Below are 12,596 nucleotides of genomic sequence, written 5' to 3'. Positions count from 1 at the left end.
AGTTGGAAGTAATCACAAGGGTCATCTAGTCCAACCCCCTGCCATGCAGGAATGTTTTGCCCAACTTGGGGCTTGAACCCACAACCTTGAGATTAAGAGTCGCATGCACTATTGACTGAGCTGTATTCAGTCTATATTGTCCCAGGGTAAATGCTTAAGGAAATGCACATTAAGAGGAAAATTAATTAATCATGGGAAAGAAGACACATTCTTTGATGTAGTTGGGTCCCAGAAATATTTGTCTGTCAAATAGCTTCTGTGAACAGGCATGTTCATGAGTATAGTGTTTTGCTTGTGGCGAATGAGTACTGAGGGGTTTTTTATATTTATTTATTTATTACATTTATATACCACCTTTTCCTCAACGGAGCTCAAGGTGGTTATATGGTTTTCTGTTCCTCATATCCTCACAACCCTGTGTTACATGACTTCAGAACACAAGAACTAAAGCTGGGTGGACAATATCTTCCCAGTTGTTAACACTGGATCATGGTAATGTGGTGACTTTTCTGTTAGCAACATATACTGTCAAGTCATATACTGTATGTACCTAAAACCTTATTGTTTGAGTCCTGGTTGAACAATTCAAGCTGGAAAAGTCACCTTCCCAAGGAATTAATAAAACTTCTGAATGTATATGAATAGTAATTACTGACTTAGACATATTACCTATATGTAGATTTGTGTCATCATGTTGTGAGTCCCCACTCCAGGCTACCATTCTGCATTCCCAGCTCCCGTAGGAGAAATCGTAGTAACGCATATGATGGTGGGTGCTAGTCCATTATAGTAAGTAGTAGAAGCAGATGTCACAAATGAGATGGGGGATGACTTAGTCTTAACATAAAACATCTGTGTGCGTGCTCTACTTTGCGCCACTTCTCAGGCCTTATGCAGACATTCCTACATTAGGGGAATGTGCATATCATTATAATGTTGGCTGATTCTCTCTCTCCCCCCCCCCCCCCGCTTACATGTGCATGGCACATGTGCATAGTGACCCCCCCACAGCATGTTTAGGCTTCACTTATATGTGATTAGAGCCTACGTGCATTGGCATCTACATACAAATGTAAATATACACACATGCTTTCCAGTGCACAGAAGTCAGGTGTGCTGGTGGAGGCAGAGCCAGCTGCTATGAGCTTGATAGCACTACTATCAAAAACATATGCATAAGCTACTCATTGCATTTAGGCATGCAACTAAAATGTTTCAGGTACAACTTTAGTCTGCTTGGCAGGGGGTTGGACTCGATGGCCCTTGTGGTCTCTTCCAACTCTATGATTCTATGATTCTATGCATATATGTTCGCATGTATCACACATATGATGATGATGATACAGCCACAAACATCAGGAAGTTGTGATTCGCAGTATAGCTTTACCTCTGATCAAAGTATAAAATTACCTTTATTGTGCAGCAGTAAAAAAATTTGCTCCAAAAACACGCACTATTATTTCTCAAGGAGACTTGCTAGTTTGCTGGGATGCTGAAACGTGAGAGTCCCTGCTACAGAATGTGCCTGTGTAAAGAAACCGAGCCAATATCATGGTGGGCACACAGAAAAAAAGTGCAAGGCTTTCAGCCTAAGTTTCAAGAGCTTGTTTTTCTGACAGAGGTGGGTGGAAATTTAGGCTGCCAGACTCAAGTAAAAGGGTTCCTAAAAGAAGGAGGAAAGGAAACCTTAAAGAGGGCATTCCTGAAATCCTTGCGGGAAGCTGGGTTGGCTTAAACATTAACCCTGTTGAGTGGCGAGTGTGTTAAGTGCGTGTCTGCGTGGTGCGACTGGAGAACTTGGGCCAGTCGGCCAGAACCTTCAGCGAGGCTGCTCTTTCAACAGGCGATTTGTTCGCCTGTCTGGGGCTCATTGCCATGCGAAGGGGCTGACATCAGAGCACCTTTTGTTGCTAAAAGCTCTTTTCTCTGGAGAGAGACAGAGAGAGCAGTCATGTGGAGATGGGAGAGCCCATGTAGAGGGAAAGGGGGGAGGCAGAGAATTAGAGTTACCTACGAACTGAAAACTCAGCGCTGGCTCCTGATTTGAGGAGGGGGAACCTTACCGAAAGACTTCCTTTGGTGCCAGATGTATTTTGTGCCTGTGGGAAGCGATTCCCTCTCCCCAAAGAGGCGACCGCGACTCTCTGGAGCACCCCTGCGCGAGGGAAAGGTGGTCACGGCCAGCTTTGCTTTGCCACCCTGTTGCTCACCGCTCCAAGCAGGCAAAGTTTCTGCGGGGCATGGCAGTTTCTAGACGTGCCAAGAGTTGAGCCCGGGAAGGAGCTGCAGGAGGGAAGCGTCTGCTCTCTTCTGGGGCTGGAGCCTGGCGGGAGGAAGGCGAAGGCAGAGGCGGCATGATGGAGTAGCCGGGCGGCGGCGGCGGCGGGTCTGGCTTGAGCGCAGGGCTTGAGCCGGCGGCGGGGCGTGAGGCGGGCAGCGTCGCCCTTGGCTAGAGTCTCGGTCCGGTGGGGAGCGCGCCTTGAGCTTTGCTTTCCGAGGAGGCGACTATGGAGGAGGAACAAGCCGCCGGCGCCGAACCCCAGGAGGACAGCAGCATGCCCGAGAGTTTCTCCAGACTCTGGACGGATGTCATGGGGATACTGGTGAGTGACTGGTTTGGGTGGATTGGGAGAAGTGGAGAGGGGGCTCGAAAGCTACCCAGCCTTGGCTGTGAGGCTGGTGGCTTTGACATCTCCTGAAAGTCATTCTTGGGGCGACTCCGTGCAAAAGTTCCTCTTTTGCGGAGCAAAACTTAAGAAAGGAATCCACGGGTTGTTTACGGAGAAGGATCCAATGGGGTTTCTTGAGCCTGTGCTAAGTCGTGAGCCCTTTACGACCCAAATTGCCTTCCCCCCGCCCTTTGTATAGCACCTGTTGTAAAAAGTTAGTCAGATGAAATCAACATTACATTACAAGCACCTGCTTTACTATTCTGCTCCCTGTTGGTTTGCTTGTCCCGGCTATTCTTTAGGCTTAGGTCTCCATTTGTTGGAAGAATTGAATGTTGAGGTGGTGCTGTTTTTGGCTTTTTGGACGATCACTTTCATCTCAGCCTAATCACGGTTTCTGAATATGATTATGAGCAATGTGCCTGCTTATAATCAGTCAGGTATCCTTGGGGATTTAATTTCAGTGGTAAAAGTGTAATTTCCACCAGTGAATTTTGCATACCTATCAAATAGATACTGTCTTGCATGACTGAACCTCCTTTTCCAAGCTGATGTGTAAATTCTGCTACTTTTTTCTCTGCCTCTTAATGTATGATGTATTAAGGAGAACCTGTGGTTTGTTAAACTTGTGCAGTTTCAACTTTGCCTGAACCAATATTTTTAACTGTGACTTTGGATTTCACACACTCTTTTTAAGAGAGAGAACTGTAGAGTGATTTATCAGGTCTTCTATGGAGTATGCATGCAGAGAATTAAATATTTCTAATACTCCTTTCATGTTGCTGATTCTCTTCCTCCCTCCCCTGAGGTTCAATAATTCAATAGCTACGGCGGATCAAAAATGTTCAGCTACACCATACATGCCCTGAATTTAATTAGTTCAACTACTTTAACCACACCAGTTGCGGAATGGGGCTAGACCTGACTAATGGAAAACTTAACTCTTTCAGTATTTTTAAAGTGTTTATTGGCAGACAAGCAAAAGGAGAGTAGAACTGTTGTGATTGAAGCTGTTTACTGACAGTTAACTGTAAGAAAAATAATAAGAAAAAGAACAATAATTGGATTGCCCCCCTGGTGTTTCAAACGGTTAGAGTAGTATTTAGCCTTGTGACCTCAGGCTAATTAAATTATATGCATTCCTAGGTATTATTATTTATTGCTTATAACCCCCTTGTCCTCAAAAGGAAGAGTGGTTAACAATAGAAATAAAATAAAACAATAAAAATAGTGTAAACAACACATTAAAAATGAATTAAGCAGTATGATGCAATTATCACAATCCAAAGCAGTCAACAGCACAATAAAATATATCAACAGAACCACCCTTCTCATGCTCTGAAGGCTAATAAAAATAAGTTGATGCTCAAATGGGTATAGCAATCTGAATATGCACTAGAAGAGAGTTCCACAAGTGAGTTGCTGCTGCTGAGGGCTTACTGAACGAAGGCATTACTAGCAGAGCCTCTCCAGCGCATCTTAAAAGCCCACGTTGGGTGGTACTGAGTGAGATACTTCCTCAAGCTCGGAGGCCCTGAATCATTTAGATTTATATTCAAGTACTGTACCAATTCCTGGAATTGTGCCCAATAGCTTACAGAACAGCCAGTGCAGTGCAGTGCAGCACCTGCAAGATTGGTGTCAGGGAATTCCACTTTGCTGCCTCAGATAGGAAATGGGCAGCAATAGTATGTGCCAACCGCATCTTCAGTATTTTCTTCAAGGACAACCCCACTTACAGCAAAATACAGGAATCCAATTTTGAGGTTATCAGAGCATGGACCAGTCACCACTGGTCCACTGGCTTTGGGCTCTCATATTTCAGTGGTGCGCTGTGCAACACTAAAATTCAGTGGTCCCCCTCCTGCCTGCTCAGTTCTACAGCATTGTTTTGGCGCCCCCTGCAGGGTGGTGCCCAGTGCGACCACACTGGACACGCTATCTTAAAACCGCCTCTGCCTAGACCTCTGTAACCAAGTTATCTAACAGTGTATCTTGGGCATCAGTTGAAGCCAGGCGTTAGTTAGCACTACTTGCCACTGTGGCCGCCTGAGCATCCAGTGTTGTATCCAGGAGAGCTCCCAAACTATCTCCACATGATTGTCTGAAGATTTGGGAAGAATGAATCTGTTCTGCTGAAAAGTTTTAGGTAGAATAAATAGCTCCAGAAAATGTCACAGGTTTTACAGAAGTGAGAGTTTCTGTTCTATGTATCTGAACTTGATTTGCCTTTATTTCAATTTACAGTTATCATAGATTTCAAAGGTTCTTGTTGTTATTAGTAGTTGTTTTTTGTAAAACTGTGTGTGCTACATACAGTAATCTCAACAAGCAAGTAACTCAGAATTATCTCCTTTATGCTCAGTATCAACCTTTGTTACAGTATCAACCTTTGTTACAAAGTTCTTACCCACAATAGGCCTCCATTTCCATCTCTCTCCCCCACAAATGTATTAATATTACGTATTTATTATTTTTATACCCCACCTTTCTTCATCAGTGGAACTGAAAGTGGTGTGCATGGGATTCTCAGGTGATCTCCCATCCAGGTTTCAGTAAGGTGTTGGCCTCCATGTTTCTTCAGATCATGGTCTGGCACTCAAAAAAAGGAGACCCAGATAATAGGGGAAAGGAGGAAGGAGGAAGGAAAGAAGGTAAAAAAACCCTTAAAAAATAAAGGCAAGCCAGGGATAAGGAGAGAAACAAGGGACACTGGTACCAGGCACTGTTGCTTGAGGCAGGTGGGGACAAGCAGCAATCAATGCATTAATTCCTTACATTCCACATTATTAATACATGTATTCATTCATATGTTGAACTATGACAACAGCAATGGGATTTATTTCCTCTGCTTTTTATTGGTTTTTTAAAAAAATGAAAATAGTTGACTATGGATGAGGTTACACGGAGTGCATTTTCTGGCAAATTTTGGTACTGTGGGAGATGTACAAGGTGAGACAAACAGAGTTAAACTGGGTGTCTGGAGAAAGTTAATGTAGCAGAGAAAACACCAACCTTAGTTTTGCCAGTTTCATAGTGCAGTTGCCGGGGCAAAATGAGTCATTATAGCTGGTAATTCAGTGTGAAGATTCAGTGATGTAGAGTGTTTCAGCTTTAAAATGATGGAATAGCTAAACATCTCCTTTGCCTGCACTTTTATCACTTTAGAAACAAATAAAGAGAGAAGTCTTTATGCTCATGTCTGTGGGAGCATCTGTAGGGGCATAAGGAGTGGTGGGAAAGTGCTCTTCTTATTCAGCAGGTATTATGGCTTAGGGGAGCTTTGACTTTGACAGACATTTACTATGAGAGGGTCAGCAGTAAAAGAGAACTTTGCAAAGATCTCATTTGGAAACCTACATTTTTTCAGGAAATTGTTGTGGATCAAATCTTCCCTTGGTTTTGGTCTATGCAAAAACTTTTACCAGGCATATTTTGAATATTACATTTTTTAAAAATCCTAGGATACAATAGGAGATGCTGATTATGGTATTATGTTAAATTGCAGTTATGAAAGCTGGCAGTGGAAATAGAGCCAATACAGTTCTTCACTGATTTCAGTCAGATTTCCCCCCCTGTAGTAATAATAATGGGAATAATAATGAGATAATTTTTTTGCTCTGGGTGTCATGAAGGTTGTGCATTTATGACAGTTTAAAAACATTTGCTTACTACAGATGAAATATATGCAGGAATGAGAGTCAGCATTTGGATTTGCTGAACTGGAAATGACTGTCCTGTTGCTTGTCCTAGCTAATTAACCTCATGAAATATTTCAGTACTAGTCATTGCATTAGAATGTAAGCATGTAAGAGTAGTTTTCTTGGTTATTAATTGGGTCGATAGAGAATTAATTGTTTTTTTTAAAAAAACATCCTGCTGTAGTGTTCTACTAATCTTCCATACATGCGTACTCTGTGTGTGTAGACTTTATAGCAGAGCTTTCCAAACCTTTCATGTTGGTGGCACACTTTTTAGACATGCATCATTTCGCGGCACAGTCAGTTTTGCATCATTTTGCGGCTCAGTAATTCAGTTTTACTAGCAAACCAGAGGCTAAACTAACCCCTTTCCAGCTCCGGGAGCAATGTGGGGAGCGTTCGCGCGACACACCTACACACTGCAGCTGACACACGAACGTGTTGCGACACACAGTTTTGAAAGCTTTGCTTTATAGTATACGCTTACGCATTTTTTGCTCTCAGTGTTGTAACTCGTTTAGTGCAAGTTGTAGTTATGAAGTTTAATCTTTGTAGGGAATCTGAAATGTATCCTACTTTGCATTCTTGATCTTTTGATCAGAATAAATTATATATGTTCAAAGAAGCCAGTGGGGTTTCTGTTTCATAACAAAACTAAAATTAGAATTTCTCTGGTGCAACTGTAATTTTACGAATTCCTATTACAGCAATAGGAATAACCCAGCTAACATTCTTTTCAGTGTGATATGTGCAGCAGAACTTTCTAGATGATTATTCCTGTTTTTTATAAGTACTACTGAAAAGTGTTGGACAAGAAATTCTGCTTATGATATAAAATGCTTTAGAAAAATTTTCTGTTAGAATTTCTTTCTGATGCTAGATATCTTTATTTGGATGGATTTGTGAATAATATACTATTTAAGTATATGTATATATAATATTTATGAGCCTTAATTGGAAAATACAATTTTATTTTATTTTGTAAGAAGAACATTTTGGGATAGTCTGCTTTAGGCTTGCAAAACTATGCTAAGTGAATAAAAAGCATAAGTTCATTATGGTTTAGTTGGCTATTGCTAGCAGTATGTAAACAGAACAGTTTCTCTGTATTGAGGTGAATAATGCCAGCTTACATATGCATCAGGAATATTAACTATTGGCACACATAACTTTGTCATATGTTGTAGCATTCCTACCCACATTTTTTTTAACAGTCAGCAGTGTTGTGTTAGAAACTAGGATAGGAGCCATGTGGCTTCCAGGACCTCGGTTGTGGACGCCAAAACAAAAGGTCTAGGCACCATTGTTTTTGCAGCCCTGCAGGGGGGAAAGAAAGCTGCCAGGCAAATCAGGGGTCTACAGGGTAGCATGGCAGCAAAGAGGTGTCTTTTGCTACCGCCATACCCCGCCAAACACATTCACCCGGCAGCAAAAAAAAATAATACACATCTTTTGCTCCTTCGCTGCTGGGCAATTCAGGTGGGGGTAGCATGGCAGCAAATGATGCATGTCTTTTGCTGCAGCTGTGCCCAGCAGACCAGCTGACTGTAGCCAGGCAGGTGGAAATGCTAGGCACCAAGGGTGGTCCCTGAACATCTCCAGGCAAAATGCGACTGGCGCCCAGCTAAATTGAGGTTTTGTCCCACATCTCCCCAAAAGTTAGCTTTTTATAAAAGCTGGATGATTGCTGGAAGACACCCTTGTATAGATCCAGGAAGATACCTGGGAGATGAGTGTTGCTTTTTCTTAAAGCAAATCCATAGCTAAGCAAAATCTTCAGTAGAATTCACATTAGCTACACCCAAACCAAAATTAATTTAATCTTGATCCTGCTGCAGAACCCTTTCCTCACTGTCTTTAGTTTGGAGAAGCATTAAGCTCTCAGTCTATAACCACAGGTGATGGTTATAGAGGTGCTGGTAATTATCCAGTAGTTTGACCTTACCCATAAAGGTGCACTGTCCCATTGTCTCCTAAGACAGTTCAAACATATGGATTTTAAACAATTGATTAACACCCAGAGAGCTGTATGTGGCATTTGTATTGACAGACTTCCTTGTGTTTCCCAAAAGGCCAGTCATGAGGTTTAAGAGACCTCCAGAACTGCATGTGATGTGGGGAGGTGTACAGCTGAGGGCTGTGTGGAAATGAGCCTCTGTCAAAGTGCATTCCACACATGCACACGAGTCTTCAGATCACTACTGTTTACTATACATAATTCCCAGCTTAATGCAGTTTATTCAAGTAAAGTACATAGAAAAACAATTGGGACTTCGGGAATTCTAGATTTAAAACAAGAATATAAGCCAATTAAAAACTTAAGTGCAGGCTAGATATTTATGATTGGGGTTCAAGTTGTGCAGGTATGAATTTTTCCGTCCGTTGTTAAGCTTACTACATTTTCCCTTGTTTTCTTAAATGTTGAATTCACTCACACTAACCTAGCTGTACAGTGAAGCATTTCATTCAACTGTGGAGAATAAAATAAACATTGCAGCTGAAACCGCCGCCCCCCCCCTTGGTCCTGTGTGAGCACTTCCTCTCTTTTGCCTTTTGTAGGAACATATGAATAACCTTGCTGGATCAAACCAAACACACATGGTTGTGCTCTCCAGTAACTGGTAAGAGACACTTTCTCAAATTGGCAGAAGCTGAAGGAGAAAGAGTATGCAGGAGACAGTGTGAGCACCTCTTAACACTTATTTCCAAGACTGTCTTAATCTCTTTCTAGGGCCCAACAGCTGAATGAGATAATATTTGATACAAGGCTTTTCCTTCCATAACACAAATGTTTCAACCAAACATCTTTCTTTCAACAGAGCTCAATCATTTAATATAAAAGTCTGATTTGCTTTTTGTGACGCCCCTTTTGAATGGCTTTGCATCAGAGAGCCAGGTATGTTCTGCTTTAAAAAACAAACAAACCAATCTCATGAGTGCAGGTGTTTTTGTAGAGTCTTACTTGGCTGTAAAACAATCCGGCTGTTAAGAATGTATTAGTATCTATGGTTTAAATTGTTGTTTTTCATGTCAAAGAAAAGTAAATGACGTTTTTTGAATTCTACAAGGGGAATTAGGAAAACAAAGATGTTACATTCCAGCAACTCATCAGATTTTGCTGTCACACAATTGAAATTAAAGACATACCCAATGGCAGTTAGTGCCTCCAGAAAGTGGAAGCCCACCAAGTCCATCCTCGTCCAGCCGTTCCCTTATAGCCAACAAAACTCCACCTACCTGACCCTTCCATTTCCATCCATGATAACTAAATTGAACCTCCATGTTCAGAGTTTTATACCTTTCACTATTTTATCATGGGATGAATACAATGATGTCTTTATGCCATTTGTAAGCTTTCTGCGGGACACGGATGGCACTGTTGGTTAAACCACAGAGCCTAGGACTTGCCGATCAGAAGGTCGGCGGTTCGAATCCCCGTGATGGGGTGAGCTCCCGTTGCTTGGTCCCTGCTCCTGCCAACCTAGCAGCTTGAAAGCACGTCAAAGTGCAAGTAGATAAATAGGTACCGCTCCGGCGGGAAGGTAAACGGCATTTCCGTGCGCTGCTCTGGTTCGCCAGAAGCGGCTTAGTCATGCTGGCCGCATGACCTGGAAGCTGTACGCCAGCTCCCTCGGCCAATATAGCGAGATGAGCGCCGCAACCCCAGAGTCGGTCACAACTGGACCTAATGGTCAAGGGTCCCTTTACCTAAGCTTTCTGCAGATGATGATGTTGAAAACTGAGTAATGCAGTAGAAGGCAACAAGTTGTCTTACTTAAGACCAAGAAAACGAGTCAATGGCAGAGGTAGGATTTCAGCCCTAAAATGAAACACCCAAAATAAATGAGTCGTTTCAAATGCTTTCAGGGTGCACTGGACCTCAAACCATGGTGTGCACACTGGTGCCCTTTGGTTGAATCATTCGAAACTGTAGGGTAGGGGAAGAGGAAGGGCAGCATTGTTCTCCTAACCTACAACATTGCTTCCCCCATCTTGCCCCCTCTTTCTAGCAGCTGATTTATTCTCTATGACTTGGCCTGACTCTAAATGTTTCCAGGTAAAATATGGGCATATGCCTGGGAAACTACTGGATTCTGACTTTGAATGGCTCCAACTATCTTGGTTTGTCAACCTGTTTAGAGGTGTAAAATGCATGGAAACCTGAAAGCCATAGGGTAAAAATTTTACATTTCTCCACAGAAAAAAAATACCCCCAGAAAGATTGGAATATATGCCATATGTGCAATACTCATCACACACTTAGATATGCTTACTCAGAAGTAAGGTCCACAGTGTTCACTAGGAAGTGTGCTTAGGATTGTATGCTTATTTACAAACCCAAACTTACTACAACAAGTACATGAAATGTTTCGTAGTATTGTACTGTTAGGTATTTCATGAAATATAAAAGTATAAATGCTATAGTTTTATTCAAACAATGATAAAATATGCCTAGCATTAGTGATAGACTACAAGCTTCTGTGCCCTATGGTCCCCAATTAGGTAAAGGTAAAGGGACCCCTGACCATTAGGTTCAGTCGTGGCCGACTCTGGGGTTGCAGCGCTCATCTTTCTTTATTGGCAGAGGGAGCCGGCGTACAGCTTCCGGGTCATGTGGCCAGCATGACTAAGCCGCTTCTGGCGAACCAGAGCAGCGCACGGAAATGCTGTTTACCTTCCTGCCGGAGTGGTACCTATTTATCTACTTGCACTTTGACGTGCTTTCGAACTGCTAGGTTGGCAGGAGCAGGGACCGTGCAACAGGAGCTTACTCCATCGCGGGGATTCAAACCGCTGACCTTCTGATCAGCAAGTCCTAGGCTCTGTGGTTTAACTCACAGTGCCACCCGCATTCCTTCATGGTCCCCAATTAGTTTTTGCCAATTGGTACAGCTGGGAGAAAGAAAGAAAGCTGAATATCAAAATAAACATACTAGTAAACAAAGGCAGGTTTTAGTATCTAGGCCTAAAAACAATAGATAATTATCACTATCATATAAAAACAGAAGAAACTTGGGGTGGTTAAAAGTGAAGAGATTTATGAAAGCAACATTCATTGTAATAAAATTACAATAAATTCTGCAATAAAATAATGGTAATAAATTTAAATATTTATTAAAACTTAATTACTCCTTTCAGTTATGATCTCATCTGGTGAGTGCTGACTGGATTATAGCTAAAGTTGTCCAGTGTTTCTGATTATTTTTTTCCTGCCCCCTCCCCAAACTTTTACACTTGCTAGTTTCCCTGTTTGCTTGGTTCTTTGCTTTCATTTTTTTTAAAAAAACTTTTCATAAAGTTGGAGGCTGTCACAGAAAAGGCCTTGAGAGCCAGTGTGATGTAGTGGTTAAGAGTGGTAGACTCGTAATCTGGTGAACGGGGTTCGAGTCTCCGCTCCTCCACATGCAGCTGCTGGGTGACCTTGGGCCAGTCACACTTCTTTGAAGTCTCTCAGCCCCACTCACCTCACAGAGTGTTTGTTGTGGGGGAGGAAGGGAAAAGAGAATGTTAGCCGCTTTGAGACTCCTTAGGATAGTGATAAAGCGGGATATCAAATCCAAACTCCTCTTGTTGTTGTTATGGATCTCCATCAATCTTCCCTAACCAAAGGATGCTAAGAAGCTGTCCAAAGTATGTCACAATTCATATAACAAGTTGGAGAATAGCTGGCAAAGGTGCAACAAAGGTGGGATGCAGTTCTGGTTAAATGATGGCAAAGTATAACAGGGTGGGAGTGGGGTAAATTGGATTTAAAGTATATCATCCTTAAGCAAAATACCATTCACTATTTGTAAGGAGTAGGATGGCTAATGCACATGTAGGTGTTTCCTGATATAAGTACATCTCCCATTTAATGTCAGAGGAGCCAAAAATTGTTTCCATGCCTTAGAAGCAGCTGGGCCTTATGAAGATTTTAACACACCACCATGACAAAAGTGTCTTTGTTCATAGGGAAAGAACATATGTTTTTTAAAAAAAATAGTCTTTGAGGCCTTACCAGTAATGGAACAATTTTTAAAATGGTAGAAATGGAATGAAGCACATTTCATTTTGAACAAAGTATATTTAAATTGTTTTTCTTTAATGTTAAATACCTCTACTAAAATAAAAAAGGGACGCGGGTGGCGCTGTGGGTTAAACCTCAGCGCCTAGGAGTTGCCGATCGTATGGTCGGCAGTTCGAATCCCCGTGGTGGGGTGAGCTCCCGTCGTTCGGTCCCAGCTCC

The 12,596-nt window shown here is 42.2% G+C and overlaps 1 protein-coding gene across 5 annotated transcripts in view; it reads left to right on the top strand.

The window, feature by feature from the left end:
* The window catches only part of LOC307213538 (SAM and SH3 domain-containing protein 1-like), a 529,506-nt gene that overhangs the window by 399,987 nt on the left and 116,923 nt on the right, over positions 1–12,596 (top strand). Inside the window, exon 1 of one of the 5 annotated variants that reach the window (XM_079971496.1) lies at positions 1,870–2,603. The exons of 3 other annotated variants lie outside the window; for them this stretch is intronic. In XM_079971496.1, the coding sequence (XP_079827622.1) occupies positions 2,508–2,603 (96 nt within the window). In that variant the 5' untranslated portion in view covers positions 1,870–2,507. Of the gene's footprint in view, positions 1–1,869; positions 2,604–12,596 lie in introns of those variants that run through there. One more of the 5 variants, XM_079971499.1, reaches the window with a different exon arrangement.

Source organism: Podarcis cretensis (genome assembly GCF_951804945.1).
Source record: "Podarcis cretensis genome assembly, chromosome: 3".
Taxonomy (NCBI): domain Eukaryota; kingdom Metazoa; phylum Chordata; class Lepidosauria; order Squamata; family Lacertidae; genus Podarcis; species Podarcis cretensis.
This window is presented reverse-complemented; position numbering and strand designations above follow the sequence as displayed.